The sequence below is a fragment of the Perognathus longimembris genome, chromosome 18 (assembly GCF_023159225.1).
Source record: "Perognathus longimembris pacificus isolate PPM17 chromosome 18, ASM2315922v1, whole genome shotgun sequence".
Classification (NCBI taxonomy): domain Eukaryota; kingdom Metazoa; phylum Chordata; class Mammalia; order Rodentia; family Heteromyidae; genus Perognathus; species Perognathus longimembris.
Genome location: NC_063178.1, coordinates 20,155,949 through 20,171,702, shown reverse-complemented (window position 1 = coordinate 20,171,702; position 15,754 = coordinate 20,155,949). Strand labels below are relative to the sequence as shown.

Below are 15,754 nucleotides of genomic sequence, written 5' to 3'. Positions count from 1 at the left end.
GCCCTACTACCCTGCAATCTTAATCTTGTTTAACATGAGGATGTTAAGAAAAAAAGATAAATCTCCAGTGCAAAATCCTATGTCCTGAATAGCAGGGATGACAGAGATGAGCCACCAGAGCCCAGCTAGATTTTGGAAAGCATCAAGTGCAAGCAGGTTTTGTGTCAGTGATGATCATTTGTGCGTGTCATTAGTGTTGATCTTGCTATCCATTGCCCTTCCCTCATCATTAAGTAGCCGCTAATTGACAGCAAGGGGAAGAGTCTCTTAGCTTGTCCAAGTGCCAGACAAACCCTGTGAATTCAACCAAAAATGTAGAGCCCATAGTGACAGATATAAAAATAAGCTTCTGCAATTTTCCAAGTTTTAACCCCCCAAACAACATGCAAATGCCTTACAACATGATGTGTTCATGAACTGACTCATTTGCATATATTTAAAATGGTGAAAGAGTATCTCTCTTAAGCTGACAGAATAATAGTATACTTTATATAATCACAACATATCTGACAAGAAATGAAGAAGAGGAAAAAGAACCAAATGCTACTCTGTTAGACTGTTAAGTCTATACTAGCAGCTGGCAGCGACTCAGTGTGGTGAAATCTTAGCAAAAGTTATAAGTAATTATCTTTCACATTTTATCATTTACATCCATTTAACTTAACCAAGCTTGCCTTAGGAAAGTTCTTTCATCAGAATACAGTAACAACAATAAATACAACTGGCCAAAGCTATTAGTAAGAATTTGCCATTTTAACAAATAGGGCAGAACATTTTACAGGTTAAGTATTAGGCTAAATTCCTTCTGTGCATTTTCTTAAGACTGCAGCAAGCTCATAAAAACTCTGAACACACTCGAAACAACAGCATGACAAAAGACAGATGCCTCACTCCAGTCAGTTTAGAAATTCAATACCTGCGTTTCCGATTGGTAGACACCTGACAAAGTATCTCTGAGCTCCGGGAAAGGCTCTTGGTGCTCCACCCCTAGCCCACCATTTTCCATACTCTCGCAGCTGACTGGCCAAGGAGTGAGCACGTCTCCTCAACTAGGCCAATCAGGGTTTTGTTGACTTGCTGTTGGAGCAGCCTGCGAAGCTGGAAAGCTAGGAAAGCACATCCAGCTGCCCCAGCACAGGGCTCCTGTCCATTTGCCCCAGGTTGCCAAACAAGCAGTGCTTGCTTCTCCTCTGGAGGAGGAAGGGTCTGACATTCTAGAAGGCGGCCACGGACTCCTTGGACATAGTTTTAAAAGAGAATAACATAAATTGGATACCAGAGATCCAGTACCCTGTTTTAGACCTGCACTTCCTACTTTCAAAGCTGTAATCTTTGAACACAGCATTTAAAACTAGGTAATATGAAAATACAGTTTTCTCCCAGGTTTAAGACTGTCCTTTTTCATGTCTTCGTGTGAGTGTGTGTGTGTGAGTGTGTGTGTGTGTGTGTGTGTGTGTGTGTGTGTGTGTGTACTGCAGTTTTGAACTTAGGACCTTGTGTTTGTTGGAGAACTGCTCTCTTACCTGGGCCATGCTGCAATCCTCCTTACACTCCAAAGCCCTTCTTGCTTTGGGTTGGTTGGTTTATTTTGATGTCAGTTTTGGGGGTTTGAACACAGGGCCTTACACTCTTGTTTAACTTTGTCATTCAAGGCTGGTACTCTATCACTTGAACCACATCAGCTTTGTATTTATTATTTGGAGATACGACCCCCCCCCCCCCCGCAAGGACTTTTCTGCCCAGGCTGGCTTCAAACCTAGATTCTGGGATCTCCGCCTCTTGAGTAGCTAGGATTACAGGTGTGAGCACCACCACTCGGATGCGTTCGCGTTTGCTTTTGTTGGTTTGTTTGAACGTGGTCTCTTACTCTTTGCCCGGCGGCCAGTCTCTTACAAAACTGGGATTAGAAGTATGTGCCACCAGGCCTGGTTTCTGCTTCGCTTTGTGCTGAGAAAATGTAAAATGTCCTAGACAGACTGTCTTAAAATTCCGCGCTACTCCTTGCCTCTAGCTCCCCGCGGGCTGGCGCCATCGCCAGTCCTGCGTGCGGGACTTGCTGAGCACACTGGCCGTGTCTGCTGAGCCGATCTCCATCCTCCTCAGTGGCTTCCTCATCGCCCGGGCCTCTCTAGCTTTTCCCTTGGAAGGGGTCGGCTGGGTTTCCGTGTGGTCAGCGTGTGGGTGACTGATGGAGAGGATGGTCCGCACGCTCACCTCGGAATGCCCGTGCGTCAGTGACTCCCGAGGACTGGCACACTGGGTAGGTTAACATGCACATTCCCGGTGCTATTCATGGGGAGTATACCAGACGACACCAGTGGGTCTTGGGTCGGGATAGCAACCTGTGTACTTTTTGCTGTTGTTGTTGGTCATGGGGCTTGAGCTCAGGGCCTGGTCTCTGTGCCTGAGCTTTTCCTGCTCAATCTACCACTGTGAACCACAGCACCCCTTCCGATTTTCCAGTGGTTAATTGGAGACAAGAGTCTCCCAGGCGTCCCTGCATGGGCTGCCATGGAATCGCAGCCCTCAGACCTCAGCCTCCTGGGAAGCCAGCATTTCAGGCGTGAGCCAGGCGCTGCAGACTTTTCAACAAGTCCCATTTTGATTCTAGACAGGTAGATCAAAGATCACACTTTGGGAAACTGTGCTGCAAGGAGCAACGGGACATTAACCCAACCTATGAGTAATAGTGGAATGACTCCACAATACTCCAGAGTGTTTCAAGCCACGAGGAGCATTCTGAGAATGATGTTGTTGCTGTCAATATTCGAAGTGGCACAGGGAGCTATGTGTATCCAGTCTGAATTCAGATTTTTCTACTAAATTTCTTTGACTAGGGAATTTTCCTTTTTATAATAGCATTGCGGCCATTTAGAATGGCTCAAAGTGTGACTTTGCTGGTGAGAGATGTTTTAAAAGAGAAAGGCAAAAACGATAATTAAAAGGAGATTGGAAAGAAGGATCTAGAATATAGCTCATTGAAGCAGTAGACTTTTAAACTTCTTAAATAATTAAAGTAATCCCAAACTATGCATTTAGGTTTGTTTTTCTTCCCAGTCCTGGGGCTTGAACTCAGGGCCTGAGCACTGTCCCTGGCTTCTTTTTGCTCACGGCTAGCACTCTGCCACTTGAGCCACAGCGCCACTTCTGGCTTTTTATGTTTCCTGTGGTGCTGAGGAATTGAACCCAGGGCTTCATGAATGCAAGGCAAACACTCTACCAGCCCTGCATTTAGGTTTTGGAGCTTGAACTTTCTTAATTTTAAAAAGATTGGGCTTGGTTAGAGGCCTGGCTTAGTTGGTAGACACTAGTCAGAGTGAAAGTGTCAGGTACCAGTTCAAGTCTTGGACCTAAAAATAAACAGATAAATAATCATGTAAGTATGTATACATATATGTATATGCATAGGTGTATATACATACATACATATATACACACTGCATGCATATACACATACACAAAGAAGCATGGTCAACTTAAAATGTCATGACTGTTAACTAACATATCACTACCTTGATGTCAAATAAGTTTATTTAGTATAAATTAAGAATATAGAAGGTGGGCCCCTATGGTTCATGCCTGTAATCCTAGCTAGTTCAGGAAGCTGAGATCAAAGGATTATAGTTCAAAGTCGATCTGGCCAGAAAAGTTTATGAGAATATTATTGTCAATTAACCATCAAAAGGCTGAAACTGGCGGTATGGCTCAAATGGTACAGCACCATGACTGAGCAGAAGAACCAAGCAAGAGTGTGAGGCCCAGAGTTCAAACCCCAGTACTGGTACACACACACACACACACACACACACACATGCACACACACACGCACACACACACACATACACACATATACAAGTTACAAGAACAGCAAAAGGAGGTGCAAAATTGTTCAAATGAAAGAGCAAACAGAACCCCAGGGAAGGACCTCTGAGAGAGGATTTGACGCTGGGTCCGGAGGAAGAGAGGACAAGGGAAAGCAAGTCTCCCGGCCAAGTCCCCGCCCCTTCCTGCCCTGCCTCAGAAAGCAGAGTTCATTTCTCAGCCAGGTTCTGTCCAGTTGCACTAACCATAAAGCCTGCGCCCACAGGCACACGCGTGCACCGAGTCCCCCTCCTCAAGTTTCCTGGAAGTTGCTAGAACCAGATTTCCTGTGTGCTTTCCTAATGCCCAAGGAGATCTGTGGCAAGTCATTGCGACTCTGAACGCTGATTTCTTTCTGTAAGACTAAGATAAAGACAGTTCCCAACTCGCTGGACTATGGAGAAGAAGGAATAAAAGGCTGCATGTACATGGGATGTTCAACTAGGGTCTGGCTCAGAGGAAGCTGAATAAGGGGAAAAGCCATGCCTTCATTACCCGGCTCCCGGCTCCCAGGCCACGCAGCTCTCCTGTCTGCTTCTCTTTGGCTGGGTTGGAGTGGCGGTGATGGCGTCCTTATTACCGTGAAGTAGCCCTGGTAGGCATAGACAACTGAGAAGGAGAGAAGTATTCCACTAGCACACAACTGCTCCCAAATGCTCCCCACCTATTTCAGGGGAACCCTAGGATGTGCTCTTAGAGGCACAGGCATCAGCTGGGTCTGTGTGCAAGGAAGGATTCAAGAACATATCCATGCAGTGGAAGCATAAGGAAGAATATTGATCTGTCTGTCTATCTGTCTACCTATCATCTATCTATAAACACAGGTGAATAAGAAAGAAACGGAGCTGAGTAGAAGCCAAACGAAGAAGTACTGTATAACCTCACGTGTAGTAAGTTCTAGAAAGTGGACGCTAACACAAAGTGACAGAAATTAGGTCCCAGAACAGAGAGGGGACCAGAAGACGTTAGGGGACAATCAGCTTAGTAATGATTTCACACGTGTGTGTATCTACAATCACGGGTATCAAAACTTACCAAATTGTAAAGTTGATGTACGTGCAAAGTCAATATCCCTTTACAAAGCTATTAAGATCTCTTAAACAACAAAAGGGAAATAATGGAAACATTTGATAGATGTGCGGTATTAAACACGTTGAATTATAATATTACTGAATACTCCTTAATCATAATTTTCCTTCTCACTTTAAAAGAGAATTTTTTTTAAAGTCATCTAGGAACTAGTGACACACACCCATCATCCGAGCCACTCAGGAGACTAACATCAAAGGACAGCAATCTGAAATCAGCCAAGGCAGAAAAGATAATGAGTGAGACTTCTAAGATAAGGAACAAAAAGCAGGACTGGAAGCATGGTTCAAGCAGTAAAGCAACAGCCACCAGTAAGTAAATGGGAAGTCCTGAATTCAAAACCCTAGCACCAGCAAAAACAAAAAAAACAAAAAGGAAAAGAAGAAGCAATAATGAAATTACTCTCTATATTTTATATACTCACTAACACTCATGAGTTGTATTTAGCATCACATGATCAATTGGATTATCCCAAGTGTTCCAGAGAATAGGTGCAATGTGAGAAAATGACCTGAAACTTCCAAGTTAAGACTCTCACTTAACAGAAAATACATTTATAGATGAAACACTGTGCAACTTCACACAGAGTTCCTAGGTGACTCTGGTCTCTAAAATCCATTCACTTGACTCACAAACATCGATCACATTTTCCTTTCCTGTGCTAGCCAGCCTTCAGCAGAGTAGAGGATGCGTTCTGAATTCTTCTTTCTGTCTCTCGCCACTACATGAACTGGGCCTTGGAGGCTGCCAAGACCATCCCTTTGGCTCTGCCCAAACTGAACTGGATCTCTTCTCCCTCTGCCAACCCCAGGCACATATTCTGGTTGTATTTGCTGCAATCTCATCCGTTTCCTGCCTTTCTAAAAGTTATGTCCGCAATGTAGCTGTCACTTGCCTGGTATAGCCATTTGCACAAACAAACCCAACATCACCATGGGAAAGGAACTTAATAACTTTTATAGATGTTCTTCATTATTTTTCACTCTTTTTTGCCTCAAGAAAGGACTTACATTGTTGGCGGCGGAGGGGGGGGGCGCAGTGCAGGGTCCTAGGGCTTGAACGCAGGACCTGGGTGCTACTCCTGAGCTTTTTTGCTCAAGGCTGGCACTCTACCACTTGAGCCATACCTCCACTTGTGGGTTTTTTGGGGGGTAATTTATTGGAGATAGTCTCACAGACTTTCCTGCCTGGGTTGGTTTTGAACCATGATTCTTAGGTCTCAGCCTCCTGAATGGCTAGGAACCATTGGCACTGGGTGCATTGCTCATTTTTTCCTGCTTTTTAAATTCCTGTCTTGAATTAAATATCTCACAGACTTCTTGCATTTCCAAAATTGTTTTCAACAACTCTGTGTCCACACAGTCCCTGAGCTGATGCATTTGGAAAAGACAGTGTGAGAAGTCAGAGCTGCTAGGAAGGAGTGACTCCCACTCCATGGAGCGCAAGGAAGTGATCTGTCTACTCACCAAAGTCTCTTAACCTGGAAAGCCTCTCGTGCAAGATTCGCTTTCAAAATAATTGAATCAGGAAATCCTCGTTGACCTGTTGGCAGCCTTTAAACACAAAGCCATTTGAAACTCACTCTTCTTTTGGCTTCTAGAAATCCTGGCTAACCTGTTAACTTCTCAAGTTTACTTTGACAGCTCTTCTTCCTCGTTTACATGCCCCCAAAGTGAAAATGGAGACATTCCCCAGGCTTCTCTAAACTCTGCCCCTCACCTCCCATTTGCTCTCATTTTTGGCTTCAGACCTGTCTGATGAAACTTCCCACATCTCTAGACTTAAACTGTCTGGTACGTAAGCCGTAAAATATGGCTACTCTGTACTAATAGGTCTTGTGAAATACGCATTATATTTTAAAACAGTATAAAACCAAGGTAAATTTTTTTACAATAATTATATGTTGAAATAATATTTTACATAAACTGGATAAATAAAACATATTCCTAAGGCTGATTTCATCTATTTCTTTTTCTGATTTTTTTTTTCTTTTTGGCCAGTGCTAGGGTGTGAACTCAGGGCCTGAGCACTGTCCCTGGCTTCTTTTTTGCTCAAGGCTAGCACTCTGCCACTTGAGCCACAGCGCCACTTCTGGCCATTTTCTGTATATGTGGTGCTGAGGAATCGAACCCAGGGCCTCATGTATATGAGGCAAGCACTCTTGCCACTAGGCCATATTCCCAGCCCCCATCTATTTCTTTTTTATCATTTAAAAAAATGACTACTAGCTAATTTAATATTTTGTTAAGTGGCTTACAAGACATTTCTCCAGGACAGTATTCCTCAATGCCCACCATCAAATGCCCACCATCCAAGCTGAGCACATTGGAATCCAAACTCCATTCCCTGTCAGCTCCTCACAACTGCTCCTTCCTAGTTACCACGGGATAAACCTCAGTTGGCATGAGGCAGATTCATGTCACAGTGCCAGTCACTGCAGTAAAGGAACTTGCAGGACAGAAGATGAACCTAGAATGAACCTATCAACCTATCAACAGGGTGGCGGGCAACTCTGGTAACTGGGAGAGGAGCTTGTCCACCTTTGTTCCTTGGCAGTTGGACAGCAATGGTTGCAAGATTGGGCAGTAACACATGAAGTATTTGACTCAAGCAGAGCAGTAGCAACTGGGAACACCATCGCCAAGAATGTGTCAAAAGAGAAAGCCAACAGGGTGAGTGCATTCGAGTTAAGAGGTGTTAGTAGTTGCACACTTGTGACGCGACATGCTCATGGCAGGTCACGGAACCATTTGAATGTGCCAGGCATTTGCTGGCATTATTTGGGTGGAAGAATGTTCTTCATGAGCCTCAAGTCTGGAGTCATTTCTTCTCCACTCTCTATTTCCTCTATGTAAGCAACTATTATTCTTTTCTTATCAACACCTAGTCTACCACCCTGACATTGCTTTCCTTCTTTCAGACTGTCAGAGAATTGAGACAACATACTTCTCCCATGGCCCCATGAGGTATGGGAGGGAAAGAAGAAGGGCAAACTCACCTCCATGTCACATCCTCGGTGCTGGAAATACGCCATGGTGTAAGACCAGGACTCAAACTCAGAACCCGATGCTTTTGCTCATTGGCTAGTGCTCTACCCACCAAGTCATACCTCCAACCCTAAGGTCTGTTTGTAGATCATTTTTAGATGAACTGGACAGCTGTCCTCCCGTAGAAATAACAGTTTGGAAGAAAAGAAGATGGGACATAAAAGACCCTCAGAGACCTAAACATGAGCCACCATTCTCCTTGCAGGTTATTTTTGATGAGGAATTGGAGATAGGTGTCTCATGGACTCTCCTGCCATGGCTGGCTTCAAACTGCAATCGTCAGTAGCTGAGATTATGGTGTGAGCCACCAGCGCCTGGCTTCCTTGTCTTCTTTATTTTTATTGCCTTGTTGTTCTAACAAATCCCAGCTGTGAGAGTGAGTGAACTGTTTCACACTTCAACACTCGGATACCATGCATGCGTGATTGAATTATCTATTGATTAGCAGGAGAAGAAATCACAGATTTGCATTGAGAGCCAGCCCACGTCAGCGGAAAGATGATACGGGAGCCTCATGAAATTCAAAACCTGCTAGAGCAGTCTAGAAATACTCCTTGTAAACTGACTGGCAATTGTCTCCGTCTGTGCTGTATGTCAGTAGCTTAGCTAGGCTACTTCACTTTTTGGGGGGTTGTCATTTTTTATTGTTATTATAAAGGTGATGTAGAGAGGGGTTAGTTCCCTAAGTCAGGTAAAGAGTACATTTCTTTCTGAATAATGTTGCTCCTTGTCTCACTCTGGTTTCCATGTTTTCAAAGGGTGTATATTTCCGACATCTTCGTCTGCCCAAGCCTGTTCAACTGCAGAATGGAGCATTTTAAATTAGACATCCCTTCTATTTTTCAAGTGTGAACATGCTCCTATCGAAGTGACAGCATTTTTTATCATTCATCAGCAATTTGAGGTTGGCATTTCCATATGTTTTTAAATTTTACTTTTTAACATTCTTGCTTTAAAAGATACTCTTCGTGCAAAATTTTTGCTTGAAGGAACACACAAAAACCTACTTTATGTGCCATTAAAACAGATTTATAGTGGAAAGATTGACATTTCCAAGTGTAAATTGGGTTTAATTTCAGAAAACCAACATCAAATCTTTCAACTAAGTCTGAGGCATAGATTAAAATAATTGCTTAAAAGATTACTAGTTGACATTTTAAGAGCATTATTCCCCCTAAGATGTTACATATTTGGTGTATCTAGATTAGTACAGAAATGATTAACCAGAGATTTAAACTCTTGTCTCCAAGGGTTGATTTTTGACATACATTTCAAATACGTAAATACATCTGGTTATCATAAACTCCAAATTAAAATAATAAATGGTAAAATTACATCATACATGGAAATAGCAATAGAAAAAAAACTGGTGACTCAGGCCTGTCATCCTAGCTACCCAGGAGGCTGATATCTGAGGATCGCAGTTTGAAGCCAGCCTGGACAGTCAGGTCTGTGAGACTCTTATCTCCAATGAACCAGCCAAAAGCCAGAAGGGGCTCTGTGGCTCAAGTAGTAGGGCCCTAGCCTTGAACACAAAAGCTCGGGGATAGCGCCCAGACCCTGAGTTCAAGCCCCGCAACCAACAACAACAACAACAACAAAAAACACATAAAAATTTTTAAAAAGAAAAGAAAAATAAAAAGAACTAAGGGCCTGAGGATTTAGCTCAATGGAAGTGCAAGACTTTGAGTTCAATCCTCAGCTCTGCAATAAAATTAAAACAGAAGAGAAAAAGAAAGGAAAAAAAAAACAAGGAAAGAGCAAAAACACTAATATTTCAATCATATGTTTTTAAGACATGTAAGTTGTTGTTTGGCTATAAGTGTTTGTTTGTTTTTTAATTTATTGCCACCATCCTATTCTAGGTGGTTTCTGAAGGGTAGATACACTTAGATCTATGTGTGGAGACTCTGCTAACTATATATTGGTTAAAAGCAACTAATATCCCATGTCCATATTTAAAACAAAACAAAGCAAAATAACTATCTTTACTTGACTCTTGGATAAAATGGTTAAGGTCATCAAACTTTCAGCCTAGCCATTCTTAGGATGTTTTTGCTGTTGCTTTGGTGCCTACGGCCATGTCTATTCTTCACGATTTGTGTCAACCTTGTATGAGATGCAATTCTGAATGCTGACGGCCCGTGTCCTGGACACGTTATGGAAGCTAACTCAAATTATGGGATGAGTACCTATGTACCACGCCCACTTCTATGTTTTGATCTGAGCAAATTCTATTTCCGCAGACTGCTTCATCATAACACGTGGCCAGGAGCCAGAAAGGAAGCAGTTCTGTGAGCCCGAGAACCTCTTTTCGGAAACTTCCGAATCTTTCCAGCCTCTCTTTGCACACTCAGACTAAACCCCCAACGCACTCAGCCCACGGTACCTTCACCGCGCCGTTCTCATGCATGGTGACACAGTTATCCGCGTCTTCTGACAGCTGGTACAGGGCCTGCGCCGTGGCCCGGTGGACATTGGTGTCACTGGACTTCAGGTAGCGCACCAGCGGGGCCACTGCCTTGTGCTCCCCAAAAGCCACTCTGTTTTTACCCCAGGTGCAGCAACGGGAAATCGCCTCGGCCAGGTGACGCCTCAATTTGTCATTATTCTGCACAAAGGAAAAGCGAGTTGAGGAGCAGAGCATGGAGTGCACCCGTCCTTCAGGTGGTGTCCGGGCACTGTGTATGGATTGGCCAGCCAGATGCCAGTGAGACTAAAATGGTTTGCGCTCCCCCGCTGGGCAGATTCCATTCTGGGGTTCCTTCCTAGGACCTGAATGTAGCCAGTGTTTTTGCCAGTGAGATAGGCACTTGATATTGGTGATGGACAAAGCTTCATTTCCTTTGAGTAAAACTACTTACAACTAAAAATTCCAAATCAGTGAGTTGCTTGGTAATCAAAATATTTACAGACTATTGGATCAGCTACAAAGACTGCTTCACTAAACTGGAAAATGTGGATTCACTCTACTTCTTTCAGTCTTCTGGATCTTGGTATGGTAACCTCTGAGTTTCCAAGAGGGAGAAAAAACAGTGCAACAAGTACAATGACCTATACGAGGTCTCCATGTTTCTTCTTACATTCTTTATGCAGACTAGATCCTACCACATATAGGTATACCAGAAAAGAATATGTTGTGTTTGTTTTTTTCAAATTGTACTGTTTCTCTCTCTCTCCTCTCTATCTATCATCTGTCTGTCTGTCTATCTATCTCTGTGTTTGTCTGTCTGCCAGTACTGGGGCTTGAACTCAGGGTCTGATGTTATTCCTTAGTGTTTTTTTCACTCAAGGTTGGCACTCTGCCACTTAAGCCACACCTCCAATTCTGAAATTTTGGTGGTTAATCAAAGATAAGAATCTCATTGATTTGCTGCATCCACTGGCTTCAAACTGTGACCCTCAGATCTCAGCCTCCTGAGTGGCTCGGATTAGAAGCCCGAGTCTGTACTGTTCTTTTGATTTAATAACTTGGTGTCCTTTATTGAATCTTCCTGATCCTCTTAGCAACTCAAAGCCTCCTCAGCCATTTGTTCTTCCAGTGTTTGAATTTCTGCACTATGACTCTCTTCTGCCAAATAGTAGTTCAAGCGATGCCCCCTTGCCTCTGGTGACGGTGAAGTCATTGTTTCTTGAGGTTGCCTGTTCGATCTGGCACTGCTCTACATAAACACAGCAGACATTGCCAAAGCCCTCTAGCTCAAGAAGGCCACCAACCCAAGCTTGCTGAGCTGGGGGAGGTACAGACCAACACCTCAGGTTAGCCCCAACAGCTGGGGTCATGATGAACAAGAGCCGTGGTGAAGACAATAGTTAAGGCATAATCCTGCAAACATTTGCCTCATGTTTGTGCATCAGCAACAAATAAAAACCAGCCCCTACTTTACAAGGGTCTTCGATAGTCCCAGTTTATGTTTGTTTTCCCGTTACCCACGATCTGACACCATGCACTGAGAGGAAGCACGAGTGCAGCTCACCGTGTTTGCCAGCTTTGACAGTAGAGGGACAACTCCATGATCGGTAATAACTGCTAAGTTTTCTTGATCTTTCGCTATGTTGGTGATGGCGGCACACACACTTGCCAACACTTCCTTGTTATCCGATTTCAGCAAATTGACAACAAGTTCCAGACCACCAACAAAGGAACGGACCATTTCTCCAGCATCCTGGGTAAAAACAGAACATAGTGCTAGCACAGTAACCAACGGAAGGCTGCCTTTAGAAAAGGGAGAAAGTAAGACGTCTCTGAGGCATAGTTTTGGAATGAAAGACAAATTCAGCTGTAAATTTAAATTATTTCTATGTAAATATGATAACAAATGTGTATATATAGTGCAAATATATATTTGCAATGCATATAATCTGTAGGTGCACCATGTACATTATATTACACATGTTATATGTTATGTGTGCAGTGTATTATATATGCATTACATGCATGTCCTATATCATGTATGAGGTTTCATGTGTATATTATGTGTTATATTTGCATGATGTGTTTAATATGAGTGTATACACACACATACACACATACACATACCCAACACACATCTACAAGTTGCAGTTTCAGTATTAGATGAGAGTCACCATGGGAATTGCTGAAAACATTCAAGTTAATAAAATACAGTTGGTTCTTGAGATCACTATCATTTTGTTCTATACTGTCATTGTAGACACTGAGCCACTGCTTTGGGGTAACTATGGAGTTGAGTCTTTGTAAGCCTAGTGCATAATACCTGATCGATATATCACAATGGTGTGCGTTTCTGTTTGGAGCTACCTTATTTCATGTACATTCTTAATTTATTAACATTTAACTCATAGCCTATGGTGTTATGGTTCAAGCAATGAAGCTTATCTAACCCACATGTTTGCATAAGTCTTCTTGCACTTAAGAATCTTAGAGAGTGTTTTAACACTATACTGGGAGCCATACTGTGTGTGTGTGTGTGTGTGTGTGTGTATGTGAGTGTGTGTGTGTGTGTTATTGAGGCTTGGACTCTGGGCATTAAACATACCAGACAAGTGCTTTGCCATTTGGGCGTCACAGGAAAATAGACATTCTCTTTCCTGAGCCTTGAGTCTGGGCTAAGCAGATTCTCCCCTAATCCTTGGCAGAGGTTACCAATGTAGTGATGGTATGCTTGTCCTTGACCTGGAAGTATGGATTCCAGGAGGGCACAGGCTCTTATTGTCTTGTCCATTGCTCTATGCCTAATGACTGTGTCTGGTTATAGCAGTTAGTCCATGTTCAACTAATTGAACTGCAAACTTACAGCTACAACAGGGACCTTTGGCTGCAGGCGTACAGACCAAAGAAAGTTCCTAATAAAAAGCCAAGGTAGGACATCAGCCAGGTGCAACTCAAATGCAGGAGCAGGCTTCTCCTCACATGGTCTCTCTGGTTGCTGTGGCGGTGGATTTGAACAATACGAGAGGCTTAGCTCTCAACGCCAAATTTGCACAATTTCGGATAGAAAAATACGTCTAGTTGTTTTGAAAGGATTTCACTGCTCTCTTTTTCTAAACTTCTACAGGAAAGAATTTTATGTAATACAAATAAGTTAATTTGTGTTATATAAAAATAAACATAGCGCACCTATTTTGTTTCCTTTATCAGCCTTCTATGTATTAGTAACCCTAGATTACAGATATAAATTTATCAACCTTCAAAGAATCAACATAATTTATCCAAATTACTCTTGAGACAGTAGTGGTATTATAGTAGGACTATTTTCATGTAAGAGAGGAGAAAAACTTCAGAGGAATTAATATGAAAAAAAAGTAAGATGAATGGGAATACTGACATAGGCCTGTAATCCCAGCTACTTGGGAAGCAAAGACAGGAGGATTATGGTCCAAGGCCAGACTAACCAAAAAGTATGAGACGCTATCTGAAAAAATACTCAAAATACAAAAAGACAATAGGGTTCAGTGGCTCAAGCAGTAGTGTATAAGGCCCCAAGTTTAAACCCCAGCGCTGAAAAGCAGTAGTAAGATAAGAAGTGACAAAGGTAGGGTTTGAACACAGACCTGTTAGATGCCAAAGTAATCTACCATACTGATACCAGGAGGAGGAGGAAAGGTGAACCAAAGAAGGTGTGAAATGAGGGTGAAGATAGAACAATAAAACCTGTTGACATTGTTTTAAAAAGTGGGTAAGGAGAAATAAAGGAATGGTGAAAAGGGCGATACTGACAGGTGCACTATATACAGGCACTGAAATATGATGAATCCCCATTATACAACTAATGTATGCTAATAAGAAACTTAATAAGAATGCTCATTGAATTATGAACGAAAGAAAAAAGACCAGGATTACAATTTTTAAATACATAACCATAGTCACACATATACACAAGAAAGAATATTGGCTCTCCATCATCGAATATGAGTTGACATGAATTGATAATATCAAGGCCAAATTTCGAATCAGTCTCCCTCCTCTTGAGTAGAATCAACCTTGCTAGAAATGCCTCAGGATATTCAGATGGAGGTAGGAATAAAGACAGTAACTTGAAGGAAACTTGGCAAAACAAAGCTTACTTCTGCAGAAGGGCCTGGCACTGGAAAGAATTCAAATAGAACAAGCACCCTGGGTAGGGCAGGAAGCTGATTCCATCTCTCCAGTCAGATTGCCTGAGCTCGGGTTCACAATCAGCTTGTGATTGGTTAAAATCTGATACCTGCCCAGAAGAGACTAACATTTACATCTTGGTGGGCAAATCTGGGCAGGTCTGAGACAGTCAGTCCTTCAGGCTTTAAATCTTGGCAGGCAATTGTTGTGGGCAAATGGGACTTAAGAATAATCCAGAAGAATCACCTGGAACTGAAAATAGTTAAGATGGCAACACACTTGGAGATCCACTGACTTCACCATCCTACTTTATCACTAGAGACTGCAAACCACAGCCCCCGGGGCCCTGCACTGGGAAAAATGACTCATGTGATCACAGCTATCTCTGGTCCAAGAACTTCCTAAGGTACATGGTATGAGATCCCGGGAGCCAAAGTCTCTCTGTGAGATCATGGGCCCAGCTCACCAAGGTCTTGTAACATTCACAGGCAAGAGACACTGAAATGTTAGCCTCCGGCGCCAACTGCCCCTCCACCGTTTATTTGTTTTGAAGGTGAGACTTCTTTCTCTCCCCCCCCCTCTTTTTTTCTCTTTTCAGAGTTAAAACTTTTAAATACATGACGTCTTGCTTTCACATAGCTTCTATGGAAAGGGAGACAGTATATTTGAGGATGGAAAAAATAATGACTCTGCCAAACCGTCTTTCACTAATGCTCAACGCCTGGGCAAATTCACCACTTTTTCCACCTTCTCGCATGTCTTAAAGGCTTGTCTCTGCCAATTGCACCACTGGTAGAATATTGGTTATGCACCATGAAAATGTCCACCTATATAATGAGAAACTTATTAGTAATAATAGTAGTAATGATCATGATTGCCTGACTTACTTTTTTGCAGTTGACAAAGGGTTTCAATTCCACACGATTCTGTTTGATTCTCACAAAACTGCCTTAAGGAAGAATGATGTTCTCATCTTATAGACAAAAAAAAAAAAGCTCAAGGCTTATGAATAATTAGCAAAAAAAGAATCTAAAGTTCCTTGATTTTTTTTTATAGCAAGTCTTTTCACCCGATGTAATGAACACGTCCTATATGTGATTTCTTAAAATGATATTTATCAGATTCAGTCTGCTTTGTAGATAATCAGAAGAATTTTCACAATGTAAGAGATTAATAACTT

The 15,754-nt window shown here is 42.5% G+C and overlaps 1 protein-coding gene across 1 annotated transcript in view; it reads right to left on the bottom strand.

The window, feature by feature from the left end:
* The window catches only part of Odad2 (outer dynein arm docking complex subunit 2), a 115,165-nt gene that overhangs the window by 20,089 nt on the left and 79,322 nt on the right, over positions 1-15,754 (bottom strand). The window contains exons 17-18 of the mRNA XM_048367706.1: positions 11,975-12,163; positions 10,387-10,608 (exon numbers count right to left, since the gene is read on the bottom strand). Coding sequence (XP_048223663.1) covers positions 10,387-10,608; positions 11,975-12,163 — 411 coding nt within the window. The remainder of the gene's footprint in view (positions 1-10,386; positions 10,609-11,974; positions 12,164-15,754) is intronic.